Source organism: Hyaena hyaena, unplaced genomic scaffold (assembly GCF_003009895.1).
Source record: "Hyaena hyaena isolate Hyena2069 unplaced genomic scaffold, ASM300989v1 scaffold_236, whole genome shotgun sequence".
NCBI classification, from domain to species: Eukaryota; Metazoa; Chordata; class Mammalia; order Carnivora; family Hyaenidae; genus Hyaena; species Hyaena hyaena.
This window is the reverse complement of record NW_024080868.1, coordinates 479,817-498,720: the sequence shown is the minus strand read 5'-3', so window position 1 is coordinate 498,720 and position 18,904 is coordinate 479,817. Positions and strand designations below refer to the sequence as shown.

Here is an 18,904-nt window from a genome sequence, read left to right as displayed (position 1 = left end):
CTGTGCCTCCCTCTCTCTCAGCCCCTCCCCCACTCATGCTCTGTCTCTTGCAAGAATAAATATTTAAAAATTTTTTAAAAACATGATAAAAAAGAAAATCTATGTACAGTAAAACTGATCAGTGCTGGGGCGCCTGGGTGGCTCAGTTGGTTAAGCATCCGACTTCAGCTCAGGTCATGATCTCACAGTTCGTGGGTTCCAGGCCCGCGTCATGCTCTGTGCTAACAGCTAGCTCAGAGCCTGGAGCCTGTTTCAGATTCTGTGTCTCCCTCTCTCTCTGACCCTCCCCTGCTCTCGCTGTCTCTCTCTCTCTCTCAAAAATAAATAAAACATTAAAAAAATTTTTTTAAAAACTGATCAGTGCTGAAACAAACAAACAAACAAACCAATTTGGGTAAACCATTATTAATTGCTATCTGCCTCATAATTAAAAGCACTGCATGCAATCAGGTGCAAATCACTTTCTTCTCTTTTTCCTTGGGCTCTATGTAGGGGGAAGTAACAGCATCCATAATAGTAGTTTGCTCTCCTGCTTTAATTACAAATGTGACACAGGAGCACCTGGGTGGCTCAGTCAGTTAAGTGTCCGACTTCGGCTCAGGTCATGATCTCACAGTTTTGAGTTTGATCCCTACGTGGGGCTCTGTGCCGACAGCTCAGAGCCTGGAGCCTGCTTCGGATTCTTGTCTCCCTCCCTCTGCTCTTTCCCCACTCATGCTCTGTCTCTCTCCTTCAAAAATAAACACTAAAAAAAAAATTTCAAAAGTGACACAAGCATACCTTGAGGTAAAATCAAGCCTCGGTTATTTTAAATTCATTAGTTCCCCACAATTCATGGCTCTTTTATCTCTTGTGTGCTTTATAAATGAAACTTTACAGAGATGACATTTTCAAAGACTTGAGACTTTGAAAACAATCTCTAGTGTTTGCTTTTTTGTATTATTTAGTTTTCACGCAGTTATTTATAGGTTTTAGAGTATATTCTATTACAGTGCTCGCTTCGGCAGCACATATACTAGAGTATATTCTATTACAAAAATCGAAAACAGACTTTCTGGTAAGGTGTTTTCAAAAATTCAGGAGCAATAGGATTAGCTCGGGGCTTCACACCACAGCACTGTCTGGACTGATAATTCTTCATTGAGGGGCTGCCCTGTACATTGTAGGGTGGCCAGCAGTATCTCTGGCTTTTACTTACTGGAAGCCAAGAGCACTCCCTCGGTCAGTCATTTCAATCAAAGATTTCGCCAGGCATTGCCAAAAGTACTTCTCACTGAGAACCACTGGATTAACCCAATATCCAAGATTTCTTTAAAAGTATGAGTACTACAAAGATAAATCCCAAACAAAGCAAAACCGTGTTATTGACAACAGTGATAAAGTACTTTTAATTTTCCATATGAAAATATGTAGATGAACCAGCTACAAAGGGGAACATTTTCTTAATGTGTTCAGTTTCTTGATGCCTGTCCTAAATGTCATCTCAGCCTTTGTTTAAGTATGTATGTGATCCATTACCTTCACACAAGTTGCTAAAAGCAAAGAAAGATTTTCTGTAATCTGGAATTGTTAACTAGCAATGCAGAGGATGTAGCAGAACATTTGTATAACATCTATCTTCCCTGGGGGCTGTAGCAAGCATGGTAAGTTTATGCCAGTGAGGATACACAGTTCTGAGGAAGGGAAAAATATATGGGGGCTAAAGGAAGTCCATTTCTGTCAAAAGCATTTCTACAATTACATCTACAATTACATCTGTGTGATTATAGAGCAATAGATGGGAGTACTTTGGACTAATCATTATATAGGCAAATGGAAATGTAGGTATAGATGGAGATCATAATGAATTGCTTTAAATGACTTTGGAAAAGAAATTTAAGTAACTTGGAATGAAATGTTTGATTTACTTAAAATATCCTGAACTCTGAAGTCTTCCAGATTTGAAATACCTCTTCTTAAGAGTAAGTAGCAGTCCAATCTTTAAATTTTTTTAATGTTTTATTTATTTCTGAGAGAGAGAGAGAGAGAGAGAGAGACAGCATGAGCAGGGGAAGGTCAGAGAGAGAGGGAGACACAGAATCTGAAACAGGCTCCAGGCTCTGAGCTAGCTGTCAGCACAGAGCCCGATGCGGGGCTCGAACCCACGAACCATGAGATCGTGACCTGAGCCGAAGTCGGACATTTAACCGACTGAGCCACCCAGGAGCTCCCAATCCAATCTTTAAATCATTGAAAGTTAAAAAGGTTCTGCAAACTAATGTAAAGTGTTAATAAGGGGAAACCAGGTGTAATTCCCTGTACTATCTTCTCAGTGCTTTTGTAAATGTAAAACCATTCTAAAAAATTTTTAAATCTATTTTTAAAAACAAAATTGTGCAGATAATATGCACTGATGTGGATCAGTTGTAAGGGAAGATAACAGAGATAATATTCAAAATATTTAACAACTGGAATTGTGCAGGTACCAAGAAATCAGAAGGGTTGTTTATGACATATCCAACTGTGCTCATGTGTAGCAACTATCAGTTCTAGAAAAAAGCAAACTGCAAAGCAAGGGTTTCCACTTGTGCAGAAAGTGGGGACAGGAAGGGTGTGTGTGTGTGTGTGTGTGTGTGTGTGTGTGTTTATATGTAATTGTATATGCACAGCTTAGAAATATACATAAGACCCTGAGAACAGTGTTTGCCTCTGGTGAGGAACTGGGTAAATTCACCATGTAATTTATTATTTAAGGTAGGTTAATTCTGAGAGTGAATGTAAATGTTATTCATAATCATTTCAGAACAATAGGCATAAAGCTATCCTATACTTGCAAGTCAGGATATATGACACCTCTGGACCCAGGGCAGTAAGACCTAGAGTTCAAGGCCTAGAGTTGACTCATTATTCATGCTATCGTACAATGATATATTACTCCTACCCTCTTTTTAATGTTTTTAGAGGTTAAGAGAACACTGGAAAATGGAATGACTATTCAATCTACAATGAAATCAGGATGGAAGAATGTCAAAATTTTCTTTTATCATTTTTACTTTTCTATCCTTAACATTATGCAAGAAATCTAGCTATTATTGTTAAGATTAAGGGCAAATCTGGATGTTGATAATTTTATCTAATAAACTTAAAACAAAACAGTGATAATGAATCAAATAACATCTAAAGCTAAGCAGTCAGAATAAGTGATTAAATAGTTGTAAAGTTTGGGCTATTGATTTGTCATATTTATTAGTGGTTCCCGTTTCTTCAAAGTGTCCATCCTATGTAGGAGCTTCTTACTATTTCTTTCCCTATCTTTCAACATTCAGTGAAAAATTTCAGAGTGTGGGTAAACCAGACTCAAACATAATAACTCCATTATACTATCCAGCAGTATGTTTGTTTCAGTCACATTGATTTAAAATTGCAGCATAATTCAGCATATGAGCCCCCTGAGTGGTTCAGTAGGTTGAGCAATCAACTCTTGATAACTGCTCTCTGGTCATGATCTCATGGTCTTGGTATTGAGACCCACTTCATGCTCTGAGCTGAGTATGGAGCCTGTTTCGGATTCTCTCTCCCTCTCTCTCTGCCCCTCCCCCTCTCACATACATGCACATGCATGCACTTTCTCTCTCTCTAAAAAAATAAATAAAAATAAGCATTAAAGAAAGAACATAATATAGCATAATGTAGAAACCTGTCAAGTCACTATGTTGTTCAGAAACTAATGTAATGAGTGTCAACTACACTCACACTTTAAAATTCAAAACAAATAAAATCAATATAATTAATTTAAATTAAAACGTAACATTAACTGGGGCACCTGGGTGGCTCAGTCAGTTAAGCATCTGACTTAGGCTAAGGTCATGATCTCGTGGTTCGTGAATTCAAGCCCCGCGTTAGGCTCTGTGCTTACAGCTCAGAGCCTGGAACCTGCTTCAGATTCTGTGTCTACCTCTCTCTACTCCTCCCCTACTCGTGCTCTGTCTCTCCCTCTCTCTCAGAAATAAACATTAAAAACAATTTTAAAAAACCCATAACATGAACTATTATAGCTTCAGAATTTGATCACCTGAGGAAAATGATGTTATATGACTAGTGAATTACAAAAAAACAAGGTTGGCAAACAATCATTGGCTGTGCAGCACATATAATTCTTGATCTGAGAACTTTACATGCATTCATTCATTTAATCCTGATTTAAAAACCAAACCCTGTGAAAAACAGATAGTTATTATTATCATTTTAGAGATGAAGAAAACTGAGTCTCAAAGAGGTTAAGTAACTTGCTAGGTCACATGGCCAGTAAATGACAAAGTCAAGATTTGAACCCAAGACAATACTCCTAGAGCCTGGGTTATTAACCATGACACCGCACGGCCTCCTGGGTCTGGGCTGACAGCTAAGAGACTTAGGTCTCAACTACTTCCATATTTTCTGCTCTAAAACCAGGACATGGAGTTTGACAGAGGGTTTTCCCCCATGAAATCCAAGACATGAAGTTGCTATCACTAAGTATCATATTGCTGTAATCTTTTGGTTGCTCTTTTCTCTCCAGTGCAGTGGGAGAAGAGGACTAGATGATTCCTAAGGCTTCCCTTACTGTATAAAACAAGGAAACCCTCCTATTTACAAACACACTTACAGTTATCAGCTTAATCACCCTATTAGCCCCATAGAAGTGAGCAAACTAAGGCTCAGAGAACTTAGGTGCCCTGCTCTAGGTTAAACAGCTAGTAAGATTCAAACCCAGGCAGTCTGGCTCCCCAGTCTGTGCTATTAACCACTCTGCAATGTAGCCTCTTGTTCTAAATCTAGAATAAGTCATAGATCTAGAATATAAATTGCAAAATATAAAATGAGTCCAGAATAAAGAAGTTCTTCTTTGGAGACCAACATTCTTACAGGTGGGGAGCAAGTTTTTGTATTAATACTTGTAGATGCATCTTGTGTTAAGGTCTGGAGTCTCTGCAGCTGTGATCTCCTTGGGAGGGCACAGGGAAGGACCCATCTTCTCCCATTCTGTCCCCCAGCACCCCAACTCTCCCTAATCCTGCTGTCTTCCTGCCTATAGCCTTCAGGGATTGTTTGAGGATTGGAGGATATCATGGAGATAAAAGGAGTGGTCAAGGGAGACAAGGTAAAAAACAAGATGTTTTCAGCAACTTGAAGATAGGGTAGAAAGCTAAAGGAGCAAATTTGAACTGGAAAGTGGTGCTCTCATCTGCTTTTCTCCTCCTAGCACCTAGGCTCCCTTCCCCCATCCTGCAAATGCACATGCACTGCGGTTTGGAACAAAGGAAAACTCCAGCTGAGGGCACCACTTCTTTTAAATTGCTAGTCACAGTATTCAGCTCATTGCCAGACCTTATTTCCCCAAATGTGCATTAGAAGCCTGATTCCAGACTCCAGTCCACATGTTGTGGGGATACAAGAAGGAGTGAGACCATTCTGGACTTCAGATCCCTATACACACCTGAGTTTGCATCCCTGAGGTCACAGTTCCTGGCTGTGAGCCCTTGAATATGCTACTTAATATTTCTAATAATAGTTTCCAGATATTGAGCCCACGATCTGGTTTTGTGGTAAGGAGGAGTACATTGAAACATGAGATGTATTTGGATATGGGGCCAGATAGGTGGTGGTGGAGAGGAAGAAAACATTTTCTAGGTGAATCTTAAAGCACGAAAATGGAAATTGTCATGGCCACAGGTGTGTTTTCAGTGGGTTTTTTTTAATGCTTCAGATTTTCAAATACTTCTTGAAGAACTAGAAAATTTCAAATCCTTGCTTTGGAGAGAAAGAGCAAATACACTATGAACTTTTCCAGACCAAATGGAATTATAATCACAGAGAAGGGTGACTATCTGTTTTCTTTACTGAGTAATATCCTAATTCTAGACAAGGACAGAAACTGTGTAGCAGGACTTCTAAGAGGGAGTGTTAAATGTCCTTCTAGAAGAGGCGAGAGTGGAGAGACAAGAAAGCTGGATGTGAGACTTCCCAGCCAGTCTCTCTACTGCTTCCCCATCACCCTTCCTGTGGGTTCCCAGCCTGGGCCCCTGAGAGAGGAGACCAGTTTGGGAGGTGATCACATTCCGCCTGCTAGTCTGGTTCCAGTTGAATCGGTAGCACTCAATATTTATAAATAAGTAGAAAAACTCACTTACTACTGACTTCTCCAAATGAGTGAGTTTTTCTGCCACATCTCTGTTAGCAAGCAGGTAACACCTTAAACGGGGATGGGAACAGAAGAGCTCTTGCAAACCACAGAGATGTTAAACATGGCCGCGTGGCAGAAAGCGTGCAACCTGAATTTGTAGAAGAACTTATTTTCATTTTTTCAAGCGTGGTTTCTATTTAAGAGGTTCAACTGTAAAATATGGAAGAAGTCCCTTGTTCGTCACTTCCATATTTTTTCAAGTAAAACAAAGGAGATACACACCAAGTTAAGAGTAAATCCAACAGGAGAGCAGGAGAAGCAGTGAGGGAAAGACAAAAGGTAAGTTGTAACTTGAACAGAAAGAGACAAGTCAGTCTAAGGCAAAACACAACAAAACACTATATGCACAGCAATAGCCCTCCCCTTCAAGAAACTCTTACAGATGATTTTGCCATAGAGGAAGATAAATGTTACAATGCCTCCCTAACCAATCAGCGACGCTGCAAGCCTCAAACCAGGAAGCCCTTTAGAGTGTAGTATTTTAAATTGTGCAAGTGAGACTTCTGGCTCTCAGCTAGTTTTTGTTCCCTGTGCTTGTAGGACACAAAAGCAGATGTGAAGTCCCTCATGGCGAAGTTTAACACGGGGTGCAACCCCACGGAGGAGGTCTCTGTCAACAGCCGCCCCTTCAAAGTCGCGGGGCAGAGCTCACCTTCAGGAGTACAAGCTAAAAAGAACCTATTCAACAGCCAAGGAAGTGCCAGCCCTCCTGCGGGACCCAGCAACGTACCTAAGTTTGGGTCCCCAAAGCCACCTTTGGCAGTGAAACCTTCATCTGAGGAAAAGCCTGACAAGGAGCCCAAGCCCCCGTTTCTAAAGCCGACGGGAGTGGGCCAAAGATTTGGACCACCGGCAAACTCAGCCACCAGAGACCCTGAGGTAAAAGTGGGATTTCCAAAACCTGTAGGCCCCAAGCCCGTCAATGTGCCCAAGGAAGATTCCAAACCTGTGTTTCCCCGGCCCCCTGGGAATAAGCCTTTGCTTCACAGTGTAAACCAAGACCATGACCTAAAGCCACCAGGTCCCAAGCTGGGGTCTAATCCCCCGGCCCAGGAAGCTGAGCAGAAACAAGTGTTCCCCAAGTTGGCTGGGGTTAAAGGCAAGTTTGCGTCAGCCTCCCAAGACCAGGACCCCAAGCCCCTCTTTCCCAAGCCGGTCTTTGGCCAGAAGCCATCCCTGAGTAGCAATGACAGCCATGAAGATGAGAGCGCCACCAAGAATGCGTCTCTACAGAAAGGCCCCCCGACCCCCCTCGGAGCCAAGTCCAAAATGACCCCTTTAAAATCAACAAGGGAAGACCAGGAAAATAAAGACCAGGGAGGAGAGACATCAAGCTCACCTTTCCCCAGCATGGTTCTGAAACCTGCCGCAAACAGAGGAAGCCCGGGCCTCTCCAAAAATGCTGAAGAGAAAAAAGAAGAAAGGAAGATAGATGCTGCTAAGAACCTCTTCCTGAGCAAAATGAATCAGGAGGAGCCGGCCTCTGGGCCTCCTCCTGCCAAGTTCCCTAAGGCACCTTCTAAGTTGACCGTGGAAGGGCCCTGGGGCCAAAGTCAAGAGAAGGAAAAGGGAGACAAGAATTCAGCCACCCCTAAGCAGAAGCCCCTGCCTCCCCTGTTTGCCCTGGGCCCACCGCCACCAAAACCCAGCAGACCCCCAAATGTTGACCTGACGAAATTCCGCAAAGGCGCTTCAGGAAACAGTGAGTTCTTTTCTCGTTTGCTATTTAACAAGTTTTGTTCTACAGCAGAAGGTGCTTTACCTTCTGGGGGAAAAAATTTATAACAAAAGGAATGATTCCATCACTGGGACTCCTAGGCACGTGGTAACTTTTCTTTGGCTTTTTTTTTTTTTTTTTTTGCTTCTGTATGGGAGGTGTGAGAGGTAAAAATCCTTAGTTCTGTGAGAAAGTACCTCAGCCAGCCATCTTTGGGGTGAGGAGGGAAATGTATCCACTTGATTGATAAGTGGTTTTGCTTTCATTTACTTCCTTAGTTGGGTTTCATTTCTGTTGGATGAGGCTGAGGTGTGTTCTCCTTACTACCACAGAAGAGTTAGACAAAAAGATGAGCAAACCTTTAGGTTGGTGGTTTTCAGACTGGGTCAATCCTGATGCCCGGAGACAGGTGGCAATGTCTGGAGGCAGTTTTGGTCATCACGACCTGAGGCTGCTGCTGATAAGGAGCAGGTAGAGGCCTATGTGGCTGTGAAACATCTTAGACTGTGCTGGGCAGCCTGTCCCGACAAAACAGCCAGCGCAGTGTCGATAGTACAGAGCTCAAGAAAACCACTTCTAAGTGATTTTAAATGTCCAAAATGTCAACATACATTTCCTAAGACCAATATTCAAATAAGAGAGGAACAGGGCTCAGGAAATGCCACTTTCTGTTTTATACTTCTGCTGTTTTCTATTTCTTAGCATAAAGCTTTCTGAACTTTGCTGACTCCTAAAGTAGTACCTAACTAGGATCATAAGCCAAATGGACACATTAGTCTCCTTTTGGGTAAATAGTTTAATTTTTTACTAAAGATGTTACAGTCCTATGGCACATGCTAAAATTTGATGCTGAATGGCCCGACTTCCCACATCATTGGAACCCTGCAGAGTGATGACAGAGCTCACTTATGCCTGAAATGATTAATATTTTAGGCCAATAATGTGCAACTATTGTTTATGGTTGGGGAAGGTGGAGAAAGGATGCTTATACATAGTGGAATAGTGACCACACCACTATTAGACACATGAGACATATTTTCTTCCTGACAAAAATATGGTCTAATTAAAGCAGTTCTAGGTATAAAGCTTGTTTTTCTTTTTCAGTTCTGCAGAAGGATCTTGCAATCTATCATCTTCCTGTGCTCAATATTCTTGCTGTTGATCAACAGATTAGTGACCAAACCCCCATTCATCGATCCTGTAGAAAGCACATATGAAATGATGCCATGGTTATCCATCTTCTAGAAGGATTCAGCCTTGTTACACTTGTGTCCTCCTCATCTGTCACCTTCTCATTTTAATACTGGTCCGTAACTCAGAAACACTATTTTTGTGAAAATTTCTAAAAGGTCCCCTCTTACTTCCCGTAGTTCTTCCGTGCCTCAGATAAAAAAAAAAAAAAAAAAAATTAGCTGCCATAACCTCCATCAAGCTCTAACTTCAAATCAGGGAAACCCAGTGATGTTAAGCAGAAATCCTTGGGAGTTTTCTTCCATGTCTTCCATCTTTATTTCCACCCAATTCCCAGGTTTAGGGGGTGGGAACTGGTTGTCTGGTGTCACACTGATGAAATGCTAAGGAAGTCCTCCGGCTCTGCAGTCCTGGCCAGGTCAGTGTTGAGCTGACCGTTGGTGCGATAGAGTTCCGAGGGACCCAGGCAAAATTGCCCGGTAGACAGTGGGTCCTTGCCCTCTCTCTCCCTTTCCCCCACAGTGACCTGCCTTCCCACTGCTCAAGTGCCTATGACAAAATTTAGATTCTAAATCCTCCTATAATATATCCCACCTGGAACTCAGATCCCTTGGAATATATTATCCTCCAAAAGTGAGGCTGTTCCCCCTTCATCCACCTCTTTCATCGATCGAAACTCAATCCTTCTTAATCTGAACTGACCGCAGGTTGGGGTCAGGTAAAGGAATCAGATTTCTAACTTTAAATTGTGAGTGGCACCCCTTTAAAGCATTCACATTTTTTTAAGTATTTAAATTTTTTAAGTGACTTTTTTAAAATAGAAATTACATCTGGCTAAAAAAAACAGCAAGTGTAAAATGATATGCAATCCTTGTCTGTCATTTTCTGTGTCTTCTCAGCCTCTGCCCCACAGAAACCACTTTTCTTTATTTCTATGTCCATCAAGTTTCCTTATGTCTATGTAAGCAAATGTAAATATATATATTAATCCCCTTGGCTTTATGCTCAAGAAGTAGAACATTATATGCTATGCTTTTATCCTTGCTTTTTTAAAAAAATTATAAATCTTTTATATCTCTTCATATTTTAATAAGAGGTAACTGAATATTCTTTAGAATTGCATAATATGCTGGTAAATGAATGACCTACCTAATGGGTTGAACAACTCGGACTATTTCCCAACTTTCTTCTGTTCAAAACAATGCTGCAAAAAATAACCTTGTATATGTGCCTTATATGTTATTTTCTGAACACTGAGAATTTCCTACCGGGCAGGTCTGCTGACTCCTGATCCTACCACTGTTATTTTTCCCAAATCTTACTAAATAATTTAGCATTCCACTTAAGAAGGTTAAAAATATACCAGAGTTAGAAACTATATAGTGTTCGAATTAACCAATGCTTCATCTAATCACTCTGCAGGTTTTCAAAACTCTAAAACTATTTTCTTAGCCTTCTACCTTTCCCGGTTCACCTCCAAGTCCTTAAACCTCTTCCCCAGACTTACCCTCCACCTTTTATCATCTTCATTTAGTATATTAGCCATTAAAAATATGTATTATTTATTGAGGACTCATTACATGCCAGATACACATTACCCTGTTCACTCCTCCCAAGAATCCAATGAAATAAGAATTCTATGAGGAAACTAGAGCTCAGAGACATTGGGTAATTTGCCCAAGGCGGTACCATGACTAAGCAGGGGCAGGGCTGGTCCTTAGGTGTCTCTGATTCCAGGGCCCGGGTCCCCGTCAGCGCCTTCCCTGCTAGGCTCTTTCTCTTGAAACATAGGATATCATGAGATAATAAATCAAATATATAAAAGAATTTTCAAATATAATCAAATATATAATCAATTATACAACCAATTGATCAAATATATAATCAGATATATCAAATAAGTCAAATAATTCTCATTCTTCTCTCTCTTTTTCTCTCTGTTCTTTGACTGAAACATTCTTAAACTACAAATACCACTGTAAGCTAAATGAAGATAGATACCAGACAGCCTAACATTATTTATTTGGAGCATAGAGTTAATACATTCCTGTGCATTGCTCAAGTCTGTCATCCCACCAAGGTCTATTTAATCAGATTTTAGTACTAATATTATCTATAGCCTAGCAATTACTTTAACAAATTAGATAACTCCTGTCAATAAGCTTACATTCCATTGAATAGAGCTTCCACATGAAATGAATATTATGCACGGGGTCTATACTGTAGATCTATTTGGCTTGGTTATGAGTAAACCTTACTCGCTTAAAAGTAAGCTTGAATATAACATATTGCTTTTCTGAACATGAAGCTAATAACTTTTTCCCCCCAGAACCATTTGGGGTTATAAAACCCTAAACTTAAAAAAAATAGAAATCTAAAATATCAAAATATTCTCTGAACTAACCTTGTCTCTGGTTCCTTTTGGTTCCTGGGCCAGTGGTGAGAGGAGCTCATCCTAAGCATCCGTGTGTACCCAGCCAGTGAAGTTGTGGTTGTTAAGAGCCCCTGACTTGACTGTTGGTGTGCATGTGGGAGTTAGTAATAAATCTGCTTGGAAATATTCCATCCAACCCTTTTTCTGGTCTTGTTCTTAGCACTGGAGAGAAACCAAGACTCATCTTTCTATATGTTAGCTTTAAGCATCCTGACAATTGAAGGGGTGAGGCCAGGGTCCCGGTGGGCATTGTCAGAAGGGTTAATGGCATCATGACTGACCCCCTCCTTATTCACTTATGCATCACTTCAACTAATCCAGCCAACAGGAATCTGGAGCCTAAAGGAGCCTGGGCTATTTTCAGGAGCAAGGATAGGAGGAGGCAAGAGTTTCCTCCATACACCCAAAACTGTCTCTTCTCTCTCTCCTTCCACTCTTTTTTTTACACATACTCTTTAAAATTGCCTTGTTAGATATTTATATATCACGTTATATCAGTGTGTGTTGCTCCGAGCCATGACAAGGGAAAAAGATTCTATGCTCAAACACATCTAAAAAATTGGGGGGGTGGTAAGTAGATTCTTTATAGCAGGGTTGCTCCAGGCGTTTAATATACCTTAGGTCCCTAAAAGACAGATCCCAGGACATGTTTTTGGAAACATCTCACAGATTGGACCCTTTCAGAACACTGAAAAGCTAGAGGCAAAGCTGTCCGGTACACAGGCTGGAAGTGAAGCATGGGTTTGGCTTTAGGTGGCCACGTTGATCTGCTTGCTCACTGTCCACATGTCTGAGGTGCATTTTGTGGCTGCTGTCACTCTTACTTTCGGTTCCGTCCTGAGCCCACTCTGCTTCACTTGCCTTCCTTGGTCTTTGGGAACGCAGTTTTCCATAAGAGTTCTGGGTCTTTCTTCTGTTCCAGATTGAAACTTCTGAGGAAGCAAGAGTCTTAATTGGGCAGCTTACCTGAGTTTAACTCAAAAACAGAAATGCCTGGGGTACCTGGGTAGCTCAGTCAGTTAAACATCAGACTCTTGATCTCTGCTCAGGTCATGATCTCACCAATTGTGGGACTGAGCCTCTGTCAGGCTCTGTGCTGATCGTGAGAAGCCTGCTTTGGATTCTCTCTCTTTCTCTCTCTCTCCTTCTCTCTCTTTCTCTGCCCCCTGCCACTTGCACTCTCTCTCTCTCAAAATAAATAAATATTTTTTAAAAAATAAATAAAATAAAACAGAAATGTGTCTGAAAGAGTATTCCCTCTCTCAGCCACACAAGCCCCTGGTCAAATCTTAAGAGCTTCCTATTCCTCATCTTTCTCTCCAAGTTCTCAACCTTCCTCTCTTCTAAGATAAACCAGCTCCTCGATCTTAAACCCTATTCTCTCCAACAACCTATTTGCTCTCTGCTGCATTATCCCAACAGTATCCTTGGGGCTTTTCTTAGCCAATGTTTTTATCATTTTTTAAAACAATCTACATGGTCTTTATTTTTACCTCCTGGCATTTAAATTTGCTGTGGAGAAGTGTGAGACCTCCCTGAATTTCCCCCTCTGAAAGTGATTATCTTTTCTTCCTGGATTCCCAAAGAAATCTCTGTCTTTAAGGTTTAAAAACCTAGCCAAGGTATGTTAGTGTCAATCACTCCATCATCAGTATTTTCTGAGTGATGTTCCTCTTTGCGTTTGGGGATCTTCTGTTCCATATGAATACAGGTCACCCCAATTTCTTTTGATCTGGCTGATGGGTGACAAATGCATTCATGTGTTCTAATCCAGTGTGATAAATTCACCAGCTCTGAGTGTTGCTTCAAATCTACTCTTCTGTGGAACAGAAGATAGTTACGCTGATCTTGAGAGCTGGAAGCTGTTCCATTCTCTGCGATTTCATTTGGTTCCCTATACCAGGGCAAGACCAGCCATGGCGGCCCATCCCCCTTCTGCCTCTGATATGGTTCTATCATGGTATTTAGGGCTTTCATGCTATAGCTTTCTCCTTGACCTTCCCCAGGATGCTCACTCACCCCTGAGTCCACTTCACCAATTTGGAGTGTATTAAGGAGAATGCACAGGTTTTTCTAAAATCAGTGACTTCTGGGGGCACCTGAGTGGTTCAGACCATTAAGCATCTGACTCTTGATTTTGGCTCAGGTCATGATCTCACAGTTCTTGAGTTTGAGCCCCATACTGGGCTCTGTGCTGACAATAAGAAACTGCTTAATATTCTCTCTCCCTCTCTCTTTCTGCTCCTCCCTGGCATGTTCTCTCTCTCTCTCAATAAACAAATAAACTTTAAAAATGTAAGTTAAATTAACATAAAACAAAACAAAACAAAATAAATAAAATAAAATAATCACTGTTTTCCCCCAGAATTGCTCCTCATTTTAGGGAACAAGTGGAAAGCTTTATCTGCCTCCTATGGCACCTGAGTCTTCTGTTTCTTCCCCTAGGCCAACAGTTGTTGATGTTTATCCAACTATGTTATTTTTTCTTTTCTGTGTGTGATGGCCACTAGTGAGTTTGGGATAACATTTACCTTGCCCTATTTTAGTTTTCCCATTTTATTTTGGGATTGGAGGAGGGACATTCTAGAAGTCTCCCTCATTACTTAGTATCAACTAAGTATTTCAACTATGATCTAGGTATCAGCAACATTTCCAAAGGAACCATCAATTCACTCCTTCACAAGGCAGAAAGGAGACTCACGTGAAATGCATGGTCACTGCTTGTTTCATATCCTCTGGATTATGCTGTCTGGTCAAAGACACTGAGATGGCCACTCTAGGAGTCTCTTCTGAGGAGTCTTTCAAACCACAGTCAAGGTGAAGGGCCAGGGAGAGACCCAGCTACCTGATGGGTGTTTTACCTCTGGAGTGTGGGTGGTGTCTTACCTCTAAAAACTTGAAAACTCCCTGAGAGTAGCTATATTGTGAGCTTTTAACAGCCAATTACTTTATACTTAGACCAGTAGAAGAGTGGAATACTGGAGAGGAAAATGAGCCAAAAGAAGGCGAGGACCACCGGGCCGATCTCTGAGTAAGACAGTTTCCTCTCTTCAGGGTCTAAGTCATTTTGTCCTTTAAAACCCTCTTCCACATACTTTGGTTCCCGGTTCCTTGCTCCATGCTCTCTTTGGCTTTAAACTTCTTTTTTAACTGCTCAGGTGCTGGCTAATCTTTTAATATTCATTTTAGCACAACAGTAGCCCATACTTATCATCTAATTTGCAGAGGAAATTTTCTTTACAGTGATAGTCAACCATGTCTGTATGAGGGACTGGTGCTTTCCTTAGGGAAGAGAAATTTCTGTAAAACCCAGTTTGGAGCAACATGTCATGATTTATCCTATTGTAAGAACTTCCTGTGATCAAGCAGCAGAAGTTGGTGTATTTGTAAGCTGCTTACAAAAGAAAATATGGAAATTTTGCCCAATCCAGCGGCATTATAGCAACATAGTAGCATCTGCACTAGATCAGAGAAGATACGGCCACTTATGACATAAATAAATATTTTGTTTTATAGCTACTGACTTGCCCATAAAAAGTATAAAATGGACATGAGATGATTTAATATATATCAAATTTGATTAAAATTATTTAATTCTTAAAATAGTCATGTAACCCACAGAGGGAAAAGCATTAAAATGAAATTGCAATTTCCTTGAGAAAGGAAAACTAGAAAGAAAGTTACATCTAAAACTCAAATACAAATACATAATGAGTCTAATAATCAAATACACACTCTTCCTGATTTACTTACAGTTGTTTTGCACACATTAAAATATTTTAAAAACTAGGGGCGCCTGGGTGGCTCAGTTGGTTAAGCGTCCGACTTTGGCTCAGGTCATGATCTCACGGTTTGTGGGTTCGAGCCCCACATCGGGCTCTGTGCTGACAGCTCAGAGCCTGGAGCCTGTTTCAGATTCTGTGTCTCCCTCTCTCTCTGACCCTCTCCTGCTCACGCTGCCTCTCTCTCAGAAATAAAACATTTAAAAAAAAAATATTTTAAAAACTAAAAAGGAAATTTATAATCTAGATAGGAAGATTGAGTAAATGTTATAATTCAGTCTGCTCACTGGGCAGGAGATATCTTGATTCATATAATTGGCTAAAATTATTTCCAAGCCAGTCAGTCTCCCTTTTTTAAAGGATTGGATTTCTGAATATTATGGGTTCATATGCTAATAACACCCCTTTGTGTATGTTTTTTTATTTTCAAAACAAAATGAGATTAACTTACATAACACACGAATAACTCCAATTATGGGAAGAACGAATTATGCCTCAGGAGCAGAAACCCAGCTACTTGTTTTTACAAATATATTTGGAAATGTCCTATTCTTTTGGAGGAAGCACCGTCATGAGTTATGGCAAGGCTCTGAAGCCCCGAGAACAACCTAGAGCACTAAATTGTTTTTCCAACATCTGAGAAACAAGGAAGAAAGAATCTAGAAGTCAGAGACTTTAACTGCCATGTTAACCACTAGCAAAGACACACACACACACACACACGTTTCTCTTCCGTTTAAATTGCCACTAAAGAAAAACGATTGTACTTTATTCTGTCTGGCATAGCAAAGGTAGAAAAAAAACATGTAAAAGAGCCAATAGCAATAGATACTATCAGGAAAAAGTAACTGAAGGTGAGACATCTGGCTATAGAAAAAACCTGAACAGAAAACCATATGAGGTTTTTCTTTCCCCAAAGTGAGAGCGGGTGTTGTAGAAGCATGGGCTGTACTCATCACAGCAGTCGGCATCCCTCTGCAGCTGCACGCCTGTGCGCCACAACGGCTCCTTCAGCCAGCGGCACGCTCCTGGCAGCCAAGAGTGTTTCTCCAGGCCTGGCAGCAGGTCTGGTGAGGCACAGGAAAAGGTTCTTGCCTGTAACACCACTCTTTTCTTGATTTGCTAGTAATTCTCAGAACCACCACGTAGGGCATCTGGTGTTCAAGAGCATCGTGCGTCATGATATCATGAGCACAACCAGGCAGCTAACAATCTGTCCAAAATAATTGCAAGGTGGAAAAATACCCCAGGTATCCAGAATGTGTTCAAGTATTCGTTCCCCTTATTCTAGAATAACATTTGCTCAACTCCATTAAGTGGAGAAAGGCTCCTAGATGAATACCAAAAGTGCTCCTCGTAGTGGTTTGTTTTTAAATACTACAGTATTTTCTACTTTTCTTCCAAATTGTCACCTTAGAGAAATTGATGTACTCACACCCTCTCAGTTACTGAGGATCTGGACTGCAGCTTCTCCAGGAGCCCCCTTCTCCCTGTTTCTAGAACTTCAACCACACACGCGCGCGCGCACACACACACGCGCGCACACGCACGCACACGCGTGACTTTCTCCTCAGCCATTTCTTCAAAAACAGTTTCATGTGGAAGGAGGATAAGTCAAGTTTATAAAGTACATTTCAGTCATTCATGTTACTCTAAAATAAAGATTTTCTAGACCTGATAGAGCAGTTTAACAGGCAGGAAACCTCACAATATTATAGAAAGAGGCTGTCTTTGATTTCTCTGAGGCTTTGAGCCTTTAGTCCTCATAGGGAGAAATTAATCATGTCTGGCTGAGTGGCATGCAGGCAGATGAGGTTTCTAGATCTTCAGCTAGATCTCTATCTGCCGGTTGGGAACTCCGGCTTTGTTCACCAACTCTACTGGTTGGGTTGGGTGGACTATTAGAAGGTGAGGCTGTATCTTAGCTCCAACTGCTATTTACAAAAATACTGTGGCTTAGAAACAACAGAAATGTCTGTCTCACAGTTCTGGAGGTTGGGAAATCCAAGATCAAGGTGCTGGCAGATTTGGTGAAAACCCACTTCCTGGTTGTCTTCTCACTGCGTGGGGATAGCAGAGGCATGAAGGAGCTCTCTGTGGTATCTTCTATAAGGGCATTAATTCCGTCCATGAGGACTCCCGCTTCAGGACCCCACCACCACCTAAAGGCCACCCGCCTAGCATCATCACATTAGGGATTAAATTTCAGCACATGAATTTGAGGGACACAAACATTCAGTGTATAGAAGATGGCCGATGACATTCAACCTAGCAGATGGTACTCCACCACAACCCACCCATCTGCCTCCCTCCTATTTTCTTGCTTTCTTCTTCATTCTCATCTTCTAAGCTATGATTATTTTTTTTAATTGTATCCTTTTCCATTCCTCCATTCCATCACTGCAAGCCTCCTTTCTTTTGGGTCAATGAAACCTGTTAGGAGAACCTACAGAAAATGCTGAGCTTTATAGAGGCGCGAGGACCAAAGAAGCTGCTGGCTTCTGAACTACTAAGAAACCATGGTTAATTACATGGGCCAACATGAGTTTGAAATGGAAAACCTAAGGCAGAAAATAGAAAAGCTACTGGTGTGCTCCTTAATATCTGGATAAATTTGGGGCGCCTGGGTGGCTCAGTCTGTTAAGCGTCCAACTTCGGCTCAGGTCATGATCTCATAGTTCTTGGGTTCGAGCCCCGCATCACACTCTGTGCTGACAGCTAGCTCAGAGCCTGGAGCCTGTTTCAGATTCTGTATCTCTCTCTCTCTGACCCTCCTCTGCTTGTGCTGTCTTTCTCTGACTCTCAAAAATAAATAAACATTAAAAAAATTTTTTTTAATATCTGGATAAATTTGGGCACCTGGGTGGCTCAGTTGGTTAAGTGTCCGAGTTTAGCTCAGGTCATGATCTCACAGTTGGTGCGTTGGAGCCCCACACGGGGCTCTATTCTGACAGTGGAGAGCCCACTTTGGATCCTCTGCCTCCCTCTCTCTCTGCCCCTCCCTTGATCTTGCTCTCTCTCTCTCTTTCTCAAAAATAGGTAAAAACATTGTTTTAATCTAGACAAAGTTAATTTCAAATGCCAGCCTGTGTTTCATGGAAAGGCTGAATGGTCCCCGTGGAATATCAATGAAGGACAAAGCCGCTTGAATTTTCAAGGTCACTTTGGGTTTCTAGCTCCTGCCTCTTCTAACTTGTGTCCGTTTAGGAACCGCATCTCTGACCCTGCTCTGTACTGCAGTGACCCATACTAGACTTGTAGCCTTTCCTTAGTTTTCACCACAAACCACTCATGGAAGGCGTTTGTGTGCTTGACAGACTTCAAGGAAGGTGTCAGACACAGGAGTCATTTACATTGCATCAAGGCCAGAAATGTAAAACAGAATATTGGCAACCACCGTTCTTCAGAAGCAGCTAGGGATTTTACAACCCAGATTCCCCTCGCATCTCCTGCTGTTCACCTCTTCCTTTCCTTTCCTATTTCTTTGACCCTTCCTTCCTCAGGGCAGAGAATGTTCTGTCTTTTTTTTTTTTTTTTTTTTTTAGTTTATTTTTTTTTAGAGAGAGAGAGAGAGGGAG

At 41.3% G+C, this 18,904-nt stretch overlaps 1 protein-coding gene across 1 annotated transcript in view; it reads left to right on the top strand.

Moving 5' to 3' along the window:
- FYB1 (FYN binding protein 1) overlaps nt 1–18,904 on the top strand; it is a 155,083-nt gene that overhangs the window by 50,828 nt on the left and 85,351 nt on the right. The window contains exon 2 of the mRNA XM_039244290.1: nt 6,743–7,904. Within this exon, the coding sequence (XP_039100221.1) occupies nt 6,743–7,904 (1,162 nt within the window). The remainder of the gene's footprint in view (nt 1–6,742; nt 7,905–18,904) is intronic.